The 13660-nt window shown below is 48.7% G+C and overlaps 1 protein-coding gene across 3 annotated transcripts in view; it reads left to right on the top strand.

The window, feature by feature from the left end:
- zfpm1 (zinc finger protein, FOG family member 1) overlaps window positions 1-13440 on the top strand; it is a 79541-nt gene extending 66101 nt beyond the window's left edge. For 2 of the 3 annotated variants that reach the window (XM_084169367.1, XM_084169369.1), the window contains 5 exons: window positions 1940-2042; window positions 2324-2548; window positions 3983-4213; window positions 4947-5192; window positions 8775-13440. In XM_084169367.1, the coding sequence (XP_084025493.1) occupies window positions 1940-2042; window positions 2324-2548; window positions 3983-4213; window positions 4947-5192; window positions 8775-11209 (3240 nt within the window). In that variant the 3' untranslated portion in view covers window positions 11210-13440. The remainder of the gene's footprint in view (window positions 1-1939; window positions 2043-2323; window positions 2549-3982; window positions 4214-4946; window positions 5193-8774) is intronic. The other variant, XM_084169368.1, reaches the window with a different exon arrangement.
- Window positions 13441-13660: the final 220 nt, after the last annotated feature.

Genomic DNA, 13660 nt, shown 5'->3' with positions numbered 1-13660 from the left:
ATGGTTGGGTGTGTATGTTCAGAGGTAGGGACTTGCCATTTGATTATATGTTTAATTTCTTACTGTAATTGTTGAAAATGTCCTCCAGGCTATGGAGATGTGATACTAGAGGCTTCTCTGCTCCTCTTAACTCAATCTTTGGCGGCCACAGCCTCTGTTGGCTTTGTTAATTACACATCCTAATCAAACTGCAATCTTGCCCCATGCCTTTTATTTTTCATTATCTCTCTGTGTGTTGGTTCCAGCCATCATTCAAGTCCCAGCCAGGGCCCAAAGCCAGATCAGAGCCAGCTAAACCACCATCTCCACCTCATCTTCTCTCTGCTAGTCTATGAGAATCTTTCAGGGAGAGATCGAGGAAGATAGAGAGCATTTTGCATTTGTTCATACTGTCCAAAACTCCCAACTGATTCTGTTGTAAGGTTTTATTTTTCTGTCCTATATACAGTAGTCTTGTGTGAAATGTTCTGGTGAAATTTCCTCAAGTCGGACCACACTGGCCTTTTCTTCAGTGAATACCAAAGCATCGTGATAGATTTGTGATAAATTAGTCTGAAACAAATTAGCAGCACTTATAGCTCAGACGGCTCCAGCATTGGGTTACAAACTAAAACAAAAGAATCCGTATCTCTACATCAGCGAAAGTTCCCCATGAAATACAATACGCAGCGTCTTCAGGCTAGAACAGACCGATTCATAAATAAACCCTTCCACTGTCCTCCCTTGCCTTCCAACTCACCCCATATACCCCCAGTCCTTTTACACACTTCAGTTTAAACTCGTACCTCATATTCTCTCAAAGTTTCAGTCCATGTGTTACCATGTTGGAATATGTGTACCAAAGTATCCTCTGTAGCAAGCAGACTGACTGACTGCCTGACTGACTGACTGTGGTTGCTGCCACCTAGTGGAGACAGAGTGTTCTAGAACCGATATGTCCTCAGGCCTCCATACAGTAGTAGGGCTGCTATTGGCCTTGTGCAACTATACTATACGGTAGTTGTGGAGCTCAACCTAATGCTACTGTGTTTATGGTTTTATTACACAATCTCATGAATTTATCATTGAGCCTCACAAAGAAGACTACATTTTAATGGGACTGCTATAAGATATTTGGTTATGAATGCACTCTGCTTAACTGTGCCGTAACACAGCGGTACATAGATGAGTGTGTGTCCCATGCAGACACACGATAAGCCTGTGGGAGTGATTGTCAGGTGGAATGCTCTGTGAGCCCCAGCTGAACAAAGACAAGATTGTGCTGAGGATGGCACAGGTGTGTGTTTCTCTCTGGTCTGCCCTACCCTGGCTACAGCAGCACTCGCACATGTGCAGACACTGACACACATTCTTCAACACACACAGATAGATTATGACTCTCCTCTACTCACATACCTTTTGTCCCATCATGTATTGAGAGAAGCTCCTGAGATGGCGTCCGGGTGAATAGGAGCACTACGACGTCATCGGATCTCCTTTCTTACCTTTTCTTCTCCTCTCTCCTGGGGTCTCTCTGTTCCTTCCCTCTCTTTCTCCATGCCCTGTCTATAGATCTTTTCTGTGAGTCTTTGTTCAGCCTGTGCCCTCTTCCTCTCCCTCTATGCTTCTGATTGCCCATGTTAAGGGGCTGCACCTTACTGCTGGAAAAGATGAGTCCCTTTATTGTGGAGTATATTCAATGTGCTTTAATTATTGAACAGTATATTCAGAGGACATTGTCAGGATTAATTCATTGGTAAACCTCACTTTTCAGTAGGTCTTTGTCTGTATAATGTTCTGTATAAAAATAGGTTTGTCAGAAAAGACTTGGAAATGTGTGTGAGAATCAGAAGATACATGATAATTGTTATTTGCTGCACCTCATTCTGTATTGACAACGTGACCCTGTGTTTCCAGAGGAAGTCTGACTGTCTCTGTATGTTTATTTGTGTGTCTACAGATCTCCAGGTTGACACTGGTGTGTGAGGACGCAGACTGCTGGCTCAGTAGAGTCCTGTTAACCTCCGATGCCACAGATACCAACTGTACCATCTACAGCCAAGGTAGTTACCCAACAGACCCAATCCCTGAATTCTACAAACTGCCCAAACAATCAACACAGCACTCATGCAGATAATGCACCATTTACATTGTTACATTTTAGTTCTGGTGCTCTTACAATCAGAGGTCTGTTATTAGAGTGAGACCAGAACGGAGATCTTTTGACCTACTATAGATTACTATACATTCCATAGAGACCATACTGTACAATACCATCTGTGTTTCGGTACATGCCCCAGGTGTGACGTGTGTTGTTGTGTGTGACTTGGTGTCTTCTCCCTAGGTGAGGAGCTGTATTGTAAGGTGACCCAGGACATCTCCACAGGGGACGGTCTGCTGGCTACGCTGTCTACACCTTCTATGGAGCAGCTGTCCCCCTCTCAGACCCAGGGTGTAGCGGTGAAGGAGGAGCCTACAGGTGTCTACCCAGCATCCCTCCACTCTGAGATACAGCTACTCCCCCAGCAGGCTGGGATGGCAGCCATCTTGGCCACGGCAGTTGTCAACAGTGAGTGTCGGAGTGCTCAGGATAATAATGTGTAATAATGTGTTCTTTTTATGTGTGTGTCTTGTGTGCTTTCGTACATGTGTAAGCACCCAGGCCGCCAGTGTCCGGTCTGGAGCGTGAAGTCACGAGCTCTGCTGGTCGCCTACTGCGTAGAAACCTAGCGGTGCCAAAAGCCCTGTTCTGCCCTAGAAAGCCTATGTAAATTACGATCGCCAGAACGGCCAAACATTATTTTAAAGTTCGCTACAAATCGAGATATTTAATTAAATAGTGACCTATTCTGACTACTACATTTGTCGTCACACAGGACCACGTTCTGACACAGACCAATCACGGGCCGGCATGCTACGAGGAGGCTCGCGCCCTCATACCATCGACATTAAGGGTGACTCTCTCAGGCAGGATGAAATCAAGTACATTGACCATGATCCTTTGCTAGTTACGGCCACTTTCCCTATGATCCTTAGCAATTTGTTTGTGCCATTCAGCCCCATTCAGCAATATGGCGCGCTTCAAATTCAAATACTTCCGGCTTCATGCGCCATCGGGAGTTTTCCATAGGAATGTCAGCGCAATCACCATCTACTGGTTTTGATGTCTATGGTGAGCACATGCAAATGTGTATGTCTGTACTTGTGTCTGCAGTGCTATTTAGTCATTACATGCATAGCACAAAGCATTGTCAGTTACTGTATATACTGTCAATGTGAACAACAGATGCTGAGGGACTCAATGTTGCAACCTAGATAAATGCAAGTGCAACAGTTCACCATGCCACATTTTCTCATTCACCCAGTACACCACAAGGTGGCAATGTAACTCCTCTGTAATGCCTGGTCTCAGAGGTAGACGGCATTGTAATTGCTTTCACGCTTCTTCATAAAGTCCCCTATTGGCAGTGTAGTCAGCAGCGGGAGCAGGCATGGACATGCTGTGATGAGTGCATGATTAATCACCACAAATCAAGCTAAAGGGTAAAACATGATCAGCCGTATCCCCGGTTCCTGCTGTAGAAGCACTGTGCTGAGGACTGTGGGTAATTATGGACGTTATCAAAAATAGCCTGTTTAACATGAGCCCTGACACCAGATCAGTACGATTACCCCGCGCAGGCGGGGCGCTCGCTCCCACAACCTCTGTGCTCTCGTTGCCTTGGAGACCACGGAGCAATATCGAGTGTTTTTCCTCGTTCCGCCATTGAATCGATCATGTGACGCATGTGAATGTGTGTGTGGTGATGTGTATACACATCAGTGACGATGATGTATACATGTAAGTGTCTATGTAACGTTTTAATGTGTAAGCAGATCATATGAAATCATTTTCTTTTTTTTTATGAATGCACTGCTCTCGTGCATTGTTTATGTACTGCTAATTTGATAAGTGATTGGTTGTTGCAGGGATACAGTTAAGTTGTTTGTTTGCTTGGTCCAGAGGACATCTTTCCGTGTAAGGACTGTGGGATCTGGTACCGCAGTGAGAGGAACCTCCAGGCCCACCTCATGTACTATTGTGCCAGCCGGCAGAAGCAGCAGTCCTCCTGCTCCCCCCCACAGGACAAGCCCAAGGACTCCTACCCCAATGAGCGTGTCTGCCCCTTCCCACAATGCAACAAGAGCTGCCCCAGCGCCAGCTCCCTGGAGATCCACATGCGGACACACAGTGGTGAGAACTGTCACGTCTCTAACAAAACATTACTTTAGCTTGCTCTCAAAGCAAAGTTTGAATATTTGTGTAAATATTGCACTTTTAATAGTCAGTTATAACAGTAGGACCCTTTCTCTCTTTGTATTATTAAGGTAAGCAAGTCTACCGGTCGTCATTGTGTGTTAAAGACCTACACTAAGTGTACAAAACATGCTCCTTCCATGACATAGACTGACCAGGTGAAAGCTATGATCCCTTATGTATGTCAATTGTTAAATCCATTTCAGTCAGTGTAGATGAAGGGGAGGAGACAAGTTAAAGAAGGATTTTTAAGCCTTGAGACAATTGAGACATGGATTGTGTATGTTTGCCATTCAGAGGGTGAATGGGCAAGACAAAATATTTAAGTACCTTTGAACAGGGTATGGTAGTAGGTGCCAGGCGCACCGGTTTGACTGTGTCAAGAACTGCAACGCTGCTGGGTTTTTCACGCCTAACAGTTTCCTGTGTGTATCAAGAATGGTCCACCACCCAAAGGCCATCCAGCCAACTTGACACAACTGTGGGAAATATTGGAGTCAACATGGGCCAGCATCCCTTTGGAATCCTTTCAACACCTTGTAGAGTCCATGCCCTGGGTGCAACTCAATATTAGGAAGGTGTTCCTAATGTTTTGTACACTTTGTATGTTAGCGTTAGACACTTTCTTTTTTATTGACCTGTCTCTCTTGTGTTGTATCCTGTGTGCCAGCAGGTGAGCGTCCCTTTGTGTGTCTGATCTGCCTGTCGGCCTTCACCACTAAAGCCAACTGTGAGCGTCACCTGAAGGTGCACACGGACACGCAAAACGGAGTGTGTCATGGCTGTGGCTTCGTCTCCACCACGAGGGACATCCTCTATAGCCACCTGGTTACCAGTCACATGGTTTGTCAGCCCGGCTCACGCAGTGAAGTGTACTCCCCAGGCCCTGGCCTGCCCAAACTGCCTCTGTCCACAGGTAAATACATGGACAGACTGACATTTTTTGTTTACTATTGCAGTGAGAGGATAACAGCACTGCCTCTACTTACATTTACATTTACTTCATTTAGCAGACGCTCTTATCCAGAGCGACTTACAAATTTGTGCATTCAACTTTTGATAGCAAGTGGGACAACCACTTTTTTTCTTCTTTTTTTATGGGGAGGGGGCGGGTAGAAGGATTACTTTATACTATTCCAGGTATTCCTTAAAGTGGTAGGGTTTCAATTGTCTCTGGAAGGTGGTCAGTGACTCCGATGTCCTGGCGTCGTTGGGGAGCTTGTTCCACCATTGGGGTGTCAGAGCAGCAAATAGCTTTGACTGGGCTGAGCGGGAACTGTGCTTCTGTAGAGGTAGGGGAGCTAGCAGGCCAGAGGTGGATGAACGTAGTGCCCTCGTTTGGGTGTAGGGTCTGATCAGAGCCTGAAGGTAAGGAGGTGCCGTTGCCCTCACAGCTCCGTAGGCAAGCACCATGGTCTTGTAGTAGATGCGAGCCTCAACTGGAAGCCAGTGGAGTGTGCGGAGGAGCGGGGTGACATGAGAGAATTTGGGAAGGTCGAACTCCAGACGGGCTGCGGTGTTCTGGATAAGTTGTAGGGGTTTAATGGCACAGGCAGGGAGCCCAGCCAACAGCGAGTTGCAGTAATCCAGACGGGAGATGACGAGTGCCTGGATAAGGACCTGTACCGCTTTCTGTGTAAGGTAGGGTCATACTCTGCGAATGTTGTAGAGCATGTACCTGCAGGATCGGGTCACCGCTTTGATGTTAGCAGAGAACGACAGGGTGTTGTCCAGGGTCACGCCAAGGCTCTTTGCACTCTGGGAGGAGGACACAATGGAGTTGTCAACCGTGATGGCGAGATCATGGAGCGGGCAGTCCTTCTCCGGGAGGAAGAGCAGCTCCGTCTTGCCGAAGTTCAGCTTGAGGTGGTGATCCGACATCCACACTGATATGTCTGCCAGACATGCAGAGATGCAATTCACCACCTGGTTATCAGAAGGGGGAAAGGAGAAAATTAATTGTGTGTCGTCTGCGTAGCAATGATAGGAGAGACCATGTGAGGATATGACAGAGCCAAGTGACTTGATGTATAGAGAGAATAGGAGAGGGCCTAGAACTGAGCCCTGGGGGACACCAGTGGTGAGCGCATGTGGTGCGGAGACAGATTCTCGCCACGCCACCTGGTAGGAGCGACCTGTCAGGTAGGACGCAATCCAAGAGTGAGCAGCACCGGAGATGCCCAACTCGGAGAGGGTGGAGAGGAGGATCTGATGGTTCACAGTATCAAAGGCAGCGGATAGGTCTAGAAGGATAAGAGCAGAGGAGAGAGAGAGTTAGCTTTAGCAGTGCGGAGAGCCTCCGTGACACAGAGAAGAGTAGTTTCAGTTGAATGACCAGTCTTGAAACCTGACTGGTTTGGATCAAGAAGGTCATTCTGAGAGAGATAGCAGGAGAGTTGGCTAGAGACAGCACGCTCAAGAGTTTTGGAGAGAAAATAAAGAAGGGATACTGGTCTGTAGTTGTTGACATCGGAGGGATCGAGTGTAGGTTTTTTGAGGAGGGGTGCAACTCTCGCTCTCTTGAAGACGGAAGGGACATGGCCAGCGGTCAAGGATGAGTTGATGAGCGAGGTGAGGTAAGGGAGAAGGTCTCCGGAAATGGTCTGGATTAGAGAGGAGGGGATAGAGTCAAGTGGGCAGGTTGTTGGGCGGCCGACTGTCACAAGTCGCAAGATTTCATCTGGAGAGAGAGGGGAGAAAGAAGTCAAAGCATAGGGTAGGGCAGTGTGAGCAGGACCAGCGGTGTCATTTGACTTAATAAATGAGGATCGGATGTCGTCAACCTTCTTTTCGAAATGGTTGACGAAGTCATCCACAGAGAGGGAGGAGGGAGGGGTAGGAGGAGGAGGATTCAGCAGGGAGGAGAAGGTGGCAAAGAGCTTCCTAGGGTTAGAGGCAGAGGCTTGACATTTAGAGTGGTAGAAAGTGGCTTTAGCAGCGGAAACAGAGGAAGAGAATGTAGAGAGGAGGGAGTGAAAAGATGACGGGTCCAAAGGGAGTCTAGTTTTCCTCCGTTTCCGCTCGGCTGCCCGGAGCCCTCTTCTGTGAGCTCGCAATGAGTCGTCAAGCTACGGAGCAGGAGGGGAGGAACGAGCCGGCCGGGAGGATAGGGGACATAGAGAGTCAAAAGATGCAGAGAGGGAGGAGAGGAGGGTCGAGGAGGCAGAATTGGGAGATTGGAGGGAGAAGGATTTAGCAGAGGGAAGAGATGATAGGATGGAAGAGGAGAGAGTAGCGGGAGAGAGAGAGCCAAGGTTGCGACGGCATATTACCGAGTGAGTAGTGTTGGAGGAGAGCGAGAGAGAAAAGGATACGAAGTAGTGGTCGGCGACTTGGAGGGGAGTTGCAGTGAGATTAGTTAAAGAACAGCATCTAGTAAAGATGAGGTCAAGCGTATTGCCTGCCTTGTGAGTAGGGGTGGGACGGTGTGAGGGTGAGGTCAAAAGAGGAAAGGAGTGGAAAGAAGGAGGCAGAGAGAAATGAGTCAAAGGCAGACGTAGGGAGGTTAAAGTCACCCAGAACTGTGAGGGGTGAGCCATCCTCAGGAAAGGAACTTATCAAGGTGTCAAGCTCATTGATGAACTCTCCATGGGAACCTGGAGGGTGATAAATGACAAGGATGTTAAGCTTGAATGGGCTAGTGACTGTGACAGCATGGAATTCAAATGAGGAGATAGACAGATGGGTCAAGGGGAAAAGAGAATGTCCACTTGGGAGAGATGAGGATTCCTGTGCCATCGCCGCGCTGACCAGATGCTCTCAGGGTATGCGAGAACACATGATCAGACGATCAAAGAGCAGTAGGAGTAGCAGTGTTTTCAGTGGTAATCCATGTTTCCATCAGCGCCAAGAAGTAAAGGGACTGGAGGGTGGCATAGGCTGAGATGAACTCTGCCTTGTTGGCCGCAGAACGGCAGTTCCAGAGGCTAGAGACCTGGAACTCCACGTGGGTCGTGCGCGCAGGGACCACCAGATTAGAGTGGCAGCAGCCACGCCGTGTGAAGCGTTTGTATGGCCTGTGCGGAGAGTAGAGAATAGGAATAGACAGACAAATAGTTGACAGGCTACAGAAAAGGCTACAATAATGCAAAGGAGATCGGAATGAAATTAACTAAGCATCTGGGAAAGCGAGAGAGCGGGGCCTCCCTCACGTTTCACTGAAACACTCAAATATAACTCTCCCAACTTCCACTTTAGATTAATAGACTTTAGTTAGTGTCTGGTCTATTAGCGATGTTACCAAACAGACTAGTTCTGTCTCTTACCTCTAGTTAGTGTCTGGTCTATTAGCGATGTTACCAAACAGACTAGTTCTGTCTCTTGCCTATTTTTAGCGTCTGGTCTGTTAGCGATGTTACCAAACAGACTAGTTCTGTCTCTTACCTCAAGTTAGTGTCTGGTCTATTAGCGATGTCACCAAATCAACAGTGATCTAATGTTATGTTTAATAGTAGGAAACGCATTTCTAATAATGTGTGTCTCTGTCTCTCTGTGGCAGGTCTAAGTCCAGGAGACTCTGGTGTTGTGTTGAAATGTCAGATATGTGGCCACATCACAGACTCACCCGGCCAGCTCCAGCAGCATGTCCGCACACACCTGGAGGTGAGGGTCCCAGCAGAGAGGAGCCCCTCACCCCGCCAGAGCACCCCCTCCTCAGCTGACCACCCTGAGCCCCCCGCCTGCGTACCCCACCCTGACTCCTCCAGCCCTGGGGCCAATGGGAGCTCAGCCACCCCGCGAGGCTGCAGCCCACCTGACCACCTGCCCACAGACATGAGGATCAAAGAGGAGCCACGCTCAGACTCTGAGAATGAGGGGCAGGAGGAGACGGACCGGGAGGGGAAGAGCCGTGGACACACAGGGGCAGGGTCTTCTCAGACCACCTCCCCCAGGAGTCCCTCTGCTTTGTCCGTGAAGGCAGAGCCAACCAGCCCCACCCCTGGCTCCAGCCCTGCCCACCTGGGAGGACCTGGCTCAGTGCTGCCTGGAGGAGCTGTGTTCCTGCCACAGTACATGTTTAGCCCAGAGGCAGCCATCCTGCCCCAGGCCTCAGAGATCCTGGCCAAGATGTCTGAGATGGTCCACAGCCGGTTGAAGCAGGGCCAGGTGTCCCCTGGGGCAGCGCCAGCCTTCTATCCCGCAGGCACTACCATCACTGTCCACAAGGGGGCCACCTGCTTAGAGTGTGACATCACCTTCAACAACATCAACAACTTCTATGTTCACAAGAAGCTCTACTGTTCCAGCAGGCACCAGCAGGGAGACGTGGCTGGCCAAGTGAAGGAGGGGGCCTCGGGGGTCACCGTCCCATCTGTCAGACACAGTTCATCCCCTCAGGCTGCCACAGGTAGTCGGGCTGCCTCAGCCTCCCCGAGTGACTCAGACCCTGTTCCAGGCAGCACCGGCACAGAGGGCAAGCTGGTGGAGGTGAAAAGTGAGAACCCTGGGTTGAAAGAGGCTGTGTCATCCTCTTCCTCTGAGGGGGAGGGTGGTGGAGGAGGAGGCCGGGCCAGCGAGGGCAGCCAGAGCCCCAGCGGCTCAGCAGAGGACCAGGAAGAAGACCCCACCAGGACCTTCTGTCAGGCCTGCAACATTCACTTCAGTCGCCATGAGAACTACACGGTCCACAAGCGCTTCTACTGTGCCTCGCGCCACGATCCGTCCAACCAGAGGTCAAGCGCTGGCAAAGCCACCTTCCTGCCTCAGCCCATCCGCACGCGCAAGAGGAAGAAGATGTATGAGATCCACATGGCTCGGACTGAGGCCCTGGCCAACGCTGCTGCTATTGCCTTTCCCTCTGCTCCAGGCCTGGGCCTGGCTGTGAAGCAGGAGGATGCTGCCTCATCGGGGAGGGTCCTGGAGGCCACTGTCCCAGCCCTGGCCCTGGGCCTGTGTCCAGCCACTTCCCGTAGCACCAGCCCTGATGGAGACGGCCCGATCGACCTGAGTAAGAGGCCCCGTCTGAGGGACACCCCACGGGGCAGCAGCATCCCTGCTCTGCCCCTCACTGACTACCACAAGTGCACCGCCTGCAGCATCAGCTTCAACAGCATTGAAAACTACCTGGCCCACAAGACCTACTACTGCCCAGCCACCACCCTGCAGCCCCACACCCTGAAGACGCTCCACAGGCTGAAGAGACCATCCTCCACTTCCCCCAAGAGCAGGGCCCTAGAGCGGCCAGACCTTCACCCAGAGGCCAAAGGGCTCCCCACAGAGAAGGCTCCTCAGAGGGCCTCGCCCAGCCCTCACCCCTCAGCCTTACCTGGATCTGAGGCTACATCCCCTCACAGCGGCCCTGCAGCCAAATGCCCAGGCTCTCCCCCTGTGGTCTGCCCCTACTGCCCTCCCAATAGGGCGGTGACCTGTGACCTGGTGGAGCACTTCAGATCCATGCATGGCCTGGTCCTGAACCTGGAGGGCCAGCCAGCTGTTATCAGCCCCAGCCTGAGCCCCAAGGATGGGACCCCCGCCACCCCGCCCAAACTGGGCCTCCAGACCCGCAGGGACAGCATCAACAGTCGGGTCAGAAGGGACACTGTCTCCCCCTCCTCTCCCCTGGTGAACATTAGCCCCCTGGGTCCCCATGCCAGTGGTGGCAGCTCCCCCAAAGCAGCCCCTCCTGCTGTGTCTCCCACGAGGTCCCTCCCCCTGACTGTGTCCCCTGTGCCTGAGGTCCTGAGGGAGGTGGGGGTTATGAACCACCAGGCTGCTGTTGCTCTGCTTCCAGACAGGGCAGCCCTCACCCTGGGTCTCCCACTCCCTGTCGCTGTCCCGGCCCCTACCACACCTAAGACCCCCCTGGTCTCCCCTGTGCAGAACTGTAACACCCGCTTCTGCCGGCTGTGCAATATCAAGTTCAGCAGCCTGTCCACGTTCATAGCCCACAAAAAGTACTACTGTTCCTCCCACAGCGCTGAGCACGTCAAGTGAGCATGCCTGTCTCTGCACAGTGTTCCCTTACAGCCCAGCCCCAGCTATTCACCCGTGTCAGTGCTACCACGGCATGGCACCACGTCTGGACTGTCTGAAGTAAATGTGACTGTTACTCGCCAGGCACTGTTTAGCTGCTCGGACGTTGACGCTTCCGGTATTGTTACTATGGTAACTTATTTCTTCTTATGGGTCAAAGTTCGTATTACACTAAGAGCGGAGATGCGCTACCTGCACACACAGTTGTGCCCACCTTCCCGTCCCCACCACCTCAATACCTGTTCCGTAGCCCTCACCCTCCCCTCTCACCTCCAGGGTTCACAGAATGTTGATAATGACTTTTAGATCCAACATTTAATCTCCTGAGCAAGCTTAATTGAATTGTTTATATTACAGTTGTCTTGATTTGATTATGATTGTTTGAAGCATTTCTTGCTCATGACAACTTGCTTTTCCTGTGCCGTTGATGCTCATGACCTGTCAGTGAGTGGGGACAACTGTTGTCCCTCGGAGCCCTCTAGTGGAGCTTACAATCTCCACCTTTTTATTTCTACTTACCTATGACGTTTTAAAATAATTATATGGTTTTGTTTGAACACTGGCTCTTTTGCTAACTAGAAAGCTAAAGCATTTTAGCTGAATTACAGGAATGGGTGTCACAAGGTTACCAATTACAGATGAAATATTTGCAAATGGATAGATTAGTTTTTCCTAAACCACAATTTTTATGTTCTCTTAATGCAAGGGAAAGCATGGGAAATATTTATCTCTGATTTCATGTCAACAGAAAACTACCTAGCGTCTGAAAATATTTGTTTTTTTTATTTGTATTGTTTTCATACTGTTCGAAGGAACTGTTTCAGTCTTGGTGTGTAAAAGTGTTTTGTAAGTGTAGATATGTAATATCTTTCACAGTAATCACTGGGATGACACTGAACCTTATTTTCATTATTGTCAGCATTTCTTTCTTTTGTTCTTTATTCATCGGTGAGGTTTGAAAAAAACTGTTTTCCTCCAGTATTTGGTCATTAGCTATAGCCTATTTTTCCAGAAACAATTTGAAGTAAGTTTTAATACTGGTGCTTTAAATTTGGGTAGAAGAAAGATGACTGGACCTGAGTACCAGGATGAAGACACATCACTTCCTGTTCCTATAATGCCCTTCACAACTCCGCCCCTCTCCCCATTAGACCTGACCTTTAACCCACCAACCTCCTACTGTATCAACATATTACATCCGCCAATCTGCAGCTGCTGATACACCACCATCTTTCTATGTGATGCTTGAATTAGACATGGGATCCGTTCAAATCTATGTTGATTAATTGACACCTGTTAGTGTGTGCTTGTTCTATTGTGTTTTTCCGGTAATGAAGTAGAAAAAACGAGAGAAGGTGTAAGAGAGATAGGCAGGGACAGCAGATGTATTTCACAGATTGTAGAGAGATACACACGGTAGATAGCTCCTATAACTGTCATGTTTAAAACACAAACACACATACATCCCTGGTTTACAGAGTGGTGTTGAATAGACCTGCGAAATGCAATCTTTCCTCAGTCAGAACTGGCTATACTGGCACAGCCTTACTGTAGAGTTGAGTTAGTTGGTCCTGTGCTCCACTATCCTAACCTCTCATGATGATCTAAATGGATCGGTTTGTTACTTGTGGTGTTCCCTTCCCTACTTTTCCCTGTGTTACACAGGCAGATGTTTCTCTGCTCTAAAAACTGGAAAACTAAATGGCAGTGAAAAGTTGAGTATTTTTGCTCTGTTGTGGTTTTGAACAGTGCTGTATCAGTCATATCTTACTCACTAATGTTTACAATTGCATTGCTTTCTCTTTTCTAAAAGAGATTAGCATTTTCAACAAGTCACAAATCGAGGAACTCAGTGCTGAGAACCATTTCGAATTTCCCCTTTATTGCACTGTGTCGTACAAATGTGCTGAATGTTTTAGTTTTAGAGGCTTTTTTGTAATGTATTTATGTTTTTACAGCACTTTTCCTCCTCCAAACTCATCCCTTGAAGGACTTGCTGATCAATTTAAACCTTTTCACATTAACTAAAATGAATTGAAAACATTTTGTGAATGATTCCAAATGTCAATAATGGAAAAGTAATAATGAATGTCAGATCTTTTCTTTTTTAAATTTCAATCTCAAATTCCACTACACACTTGTCCAAACTATGCATGGGAAATAAACGTCCTGAGAGACATTAAAGAGTGTCAAACTTCTATTTTCTTTCACATTTGATTGACCTGGTCCACCCACACACTAGACCTGCCATTTTACCTCTTCTCCTCATTGTACAGTGGCTTGCGAAAGGATTCACCCCCTTGGCATTTTTCCTATTTTGTTGCCATACAACCTGGAATTAAAATGGATTTTTGGGGGGTTTGTATCATTTGATTTACACAACATGCCTACATTTTACATTTTAGTCATTTA

Source organism: Coregonus lavaretus, assembly GCF_964263955.1.
Source record: "Coregonus lavaretus genome assembly, chromosome: 9".
In the NCBI taxonomy this organism is placed as follows: Eukaryota; Metazoa; Chordata; class Actinopteri; order Salmoniformes; family Salmonidae; genus Coregonus; species Coregonus lavaretus.
The sequence above is the reverse complement of the archived record's forward strand: the minus strand, read 5'-3'. Positions and strand labels throughout refer to the sequence as shown.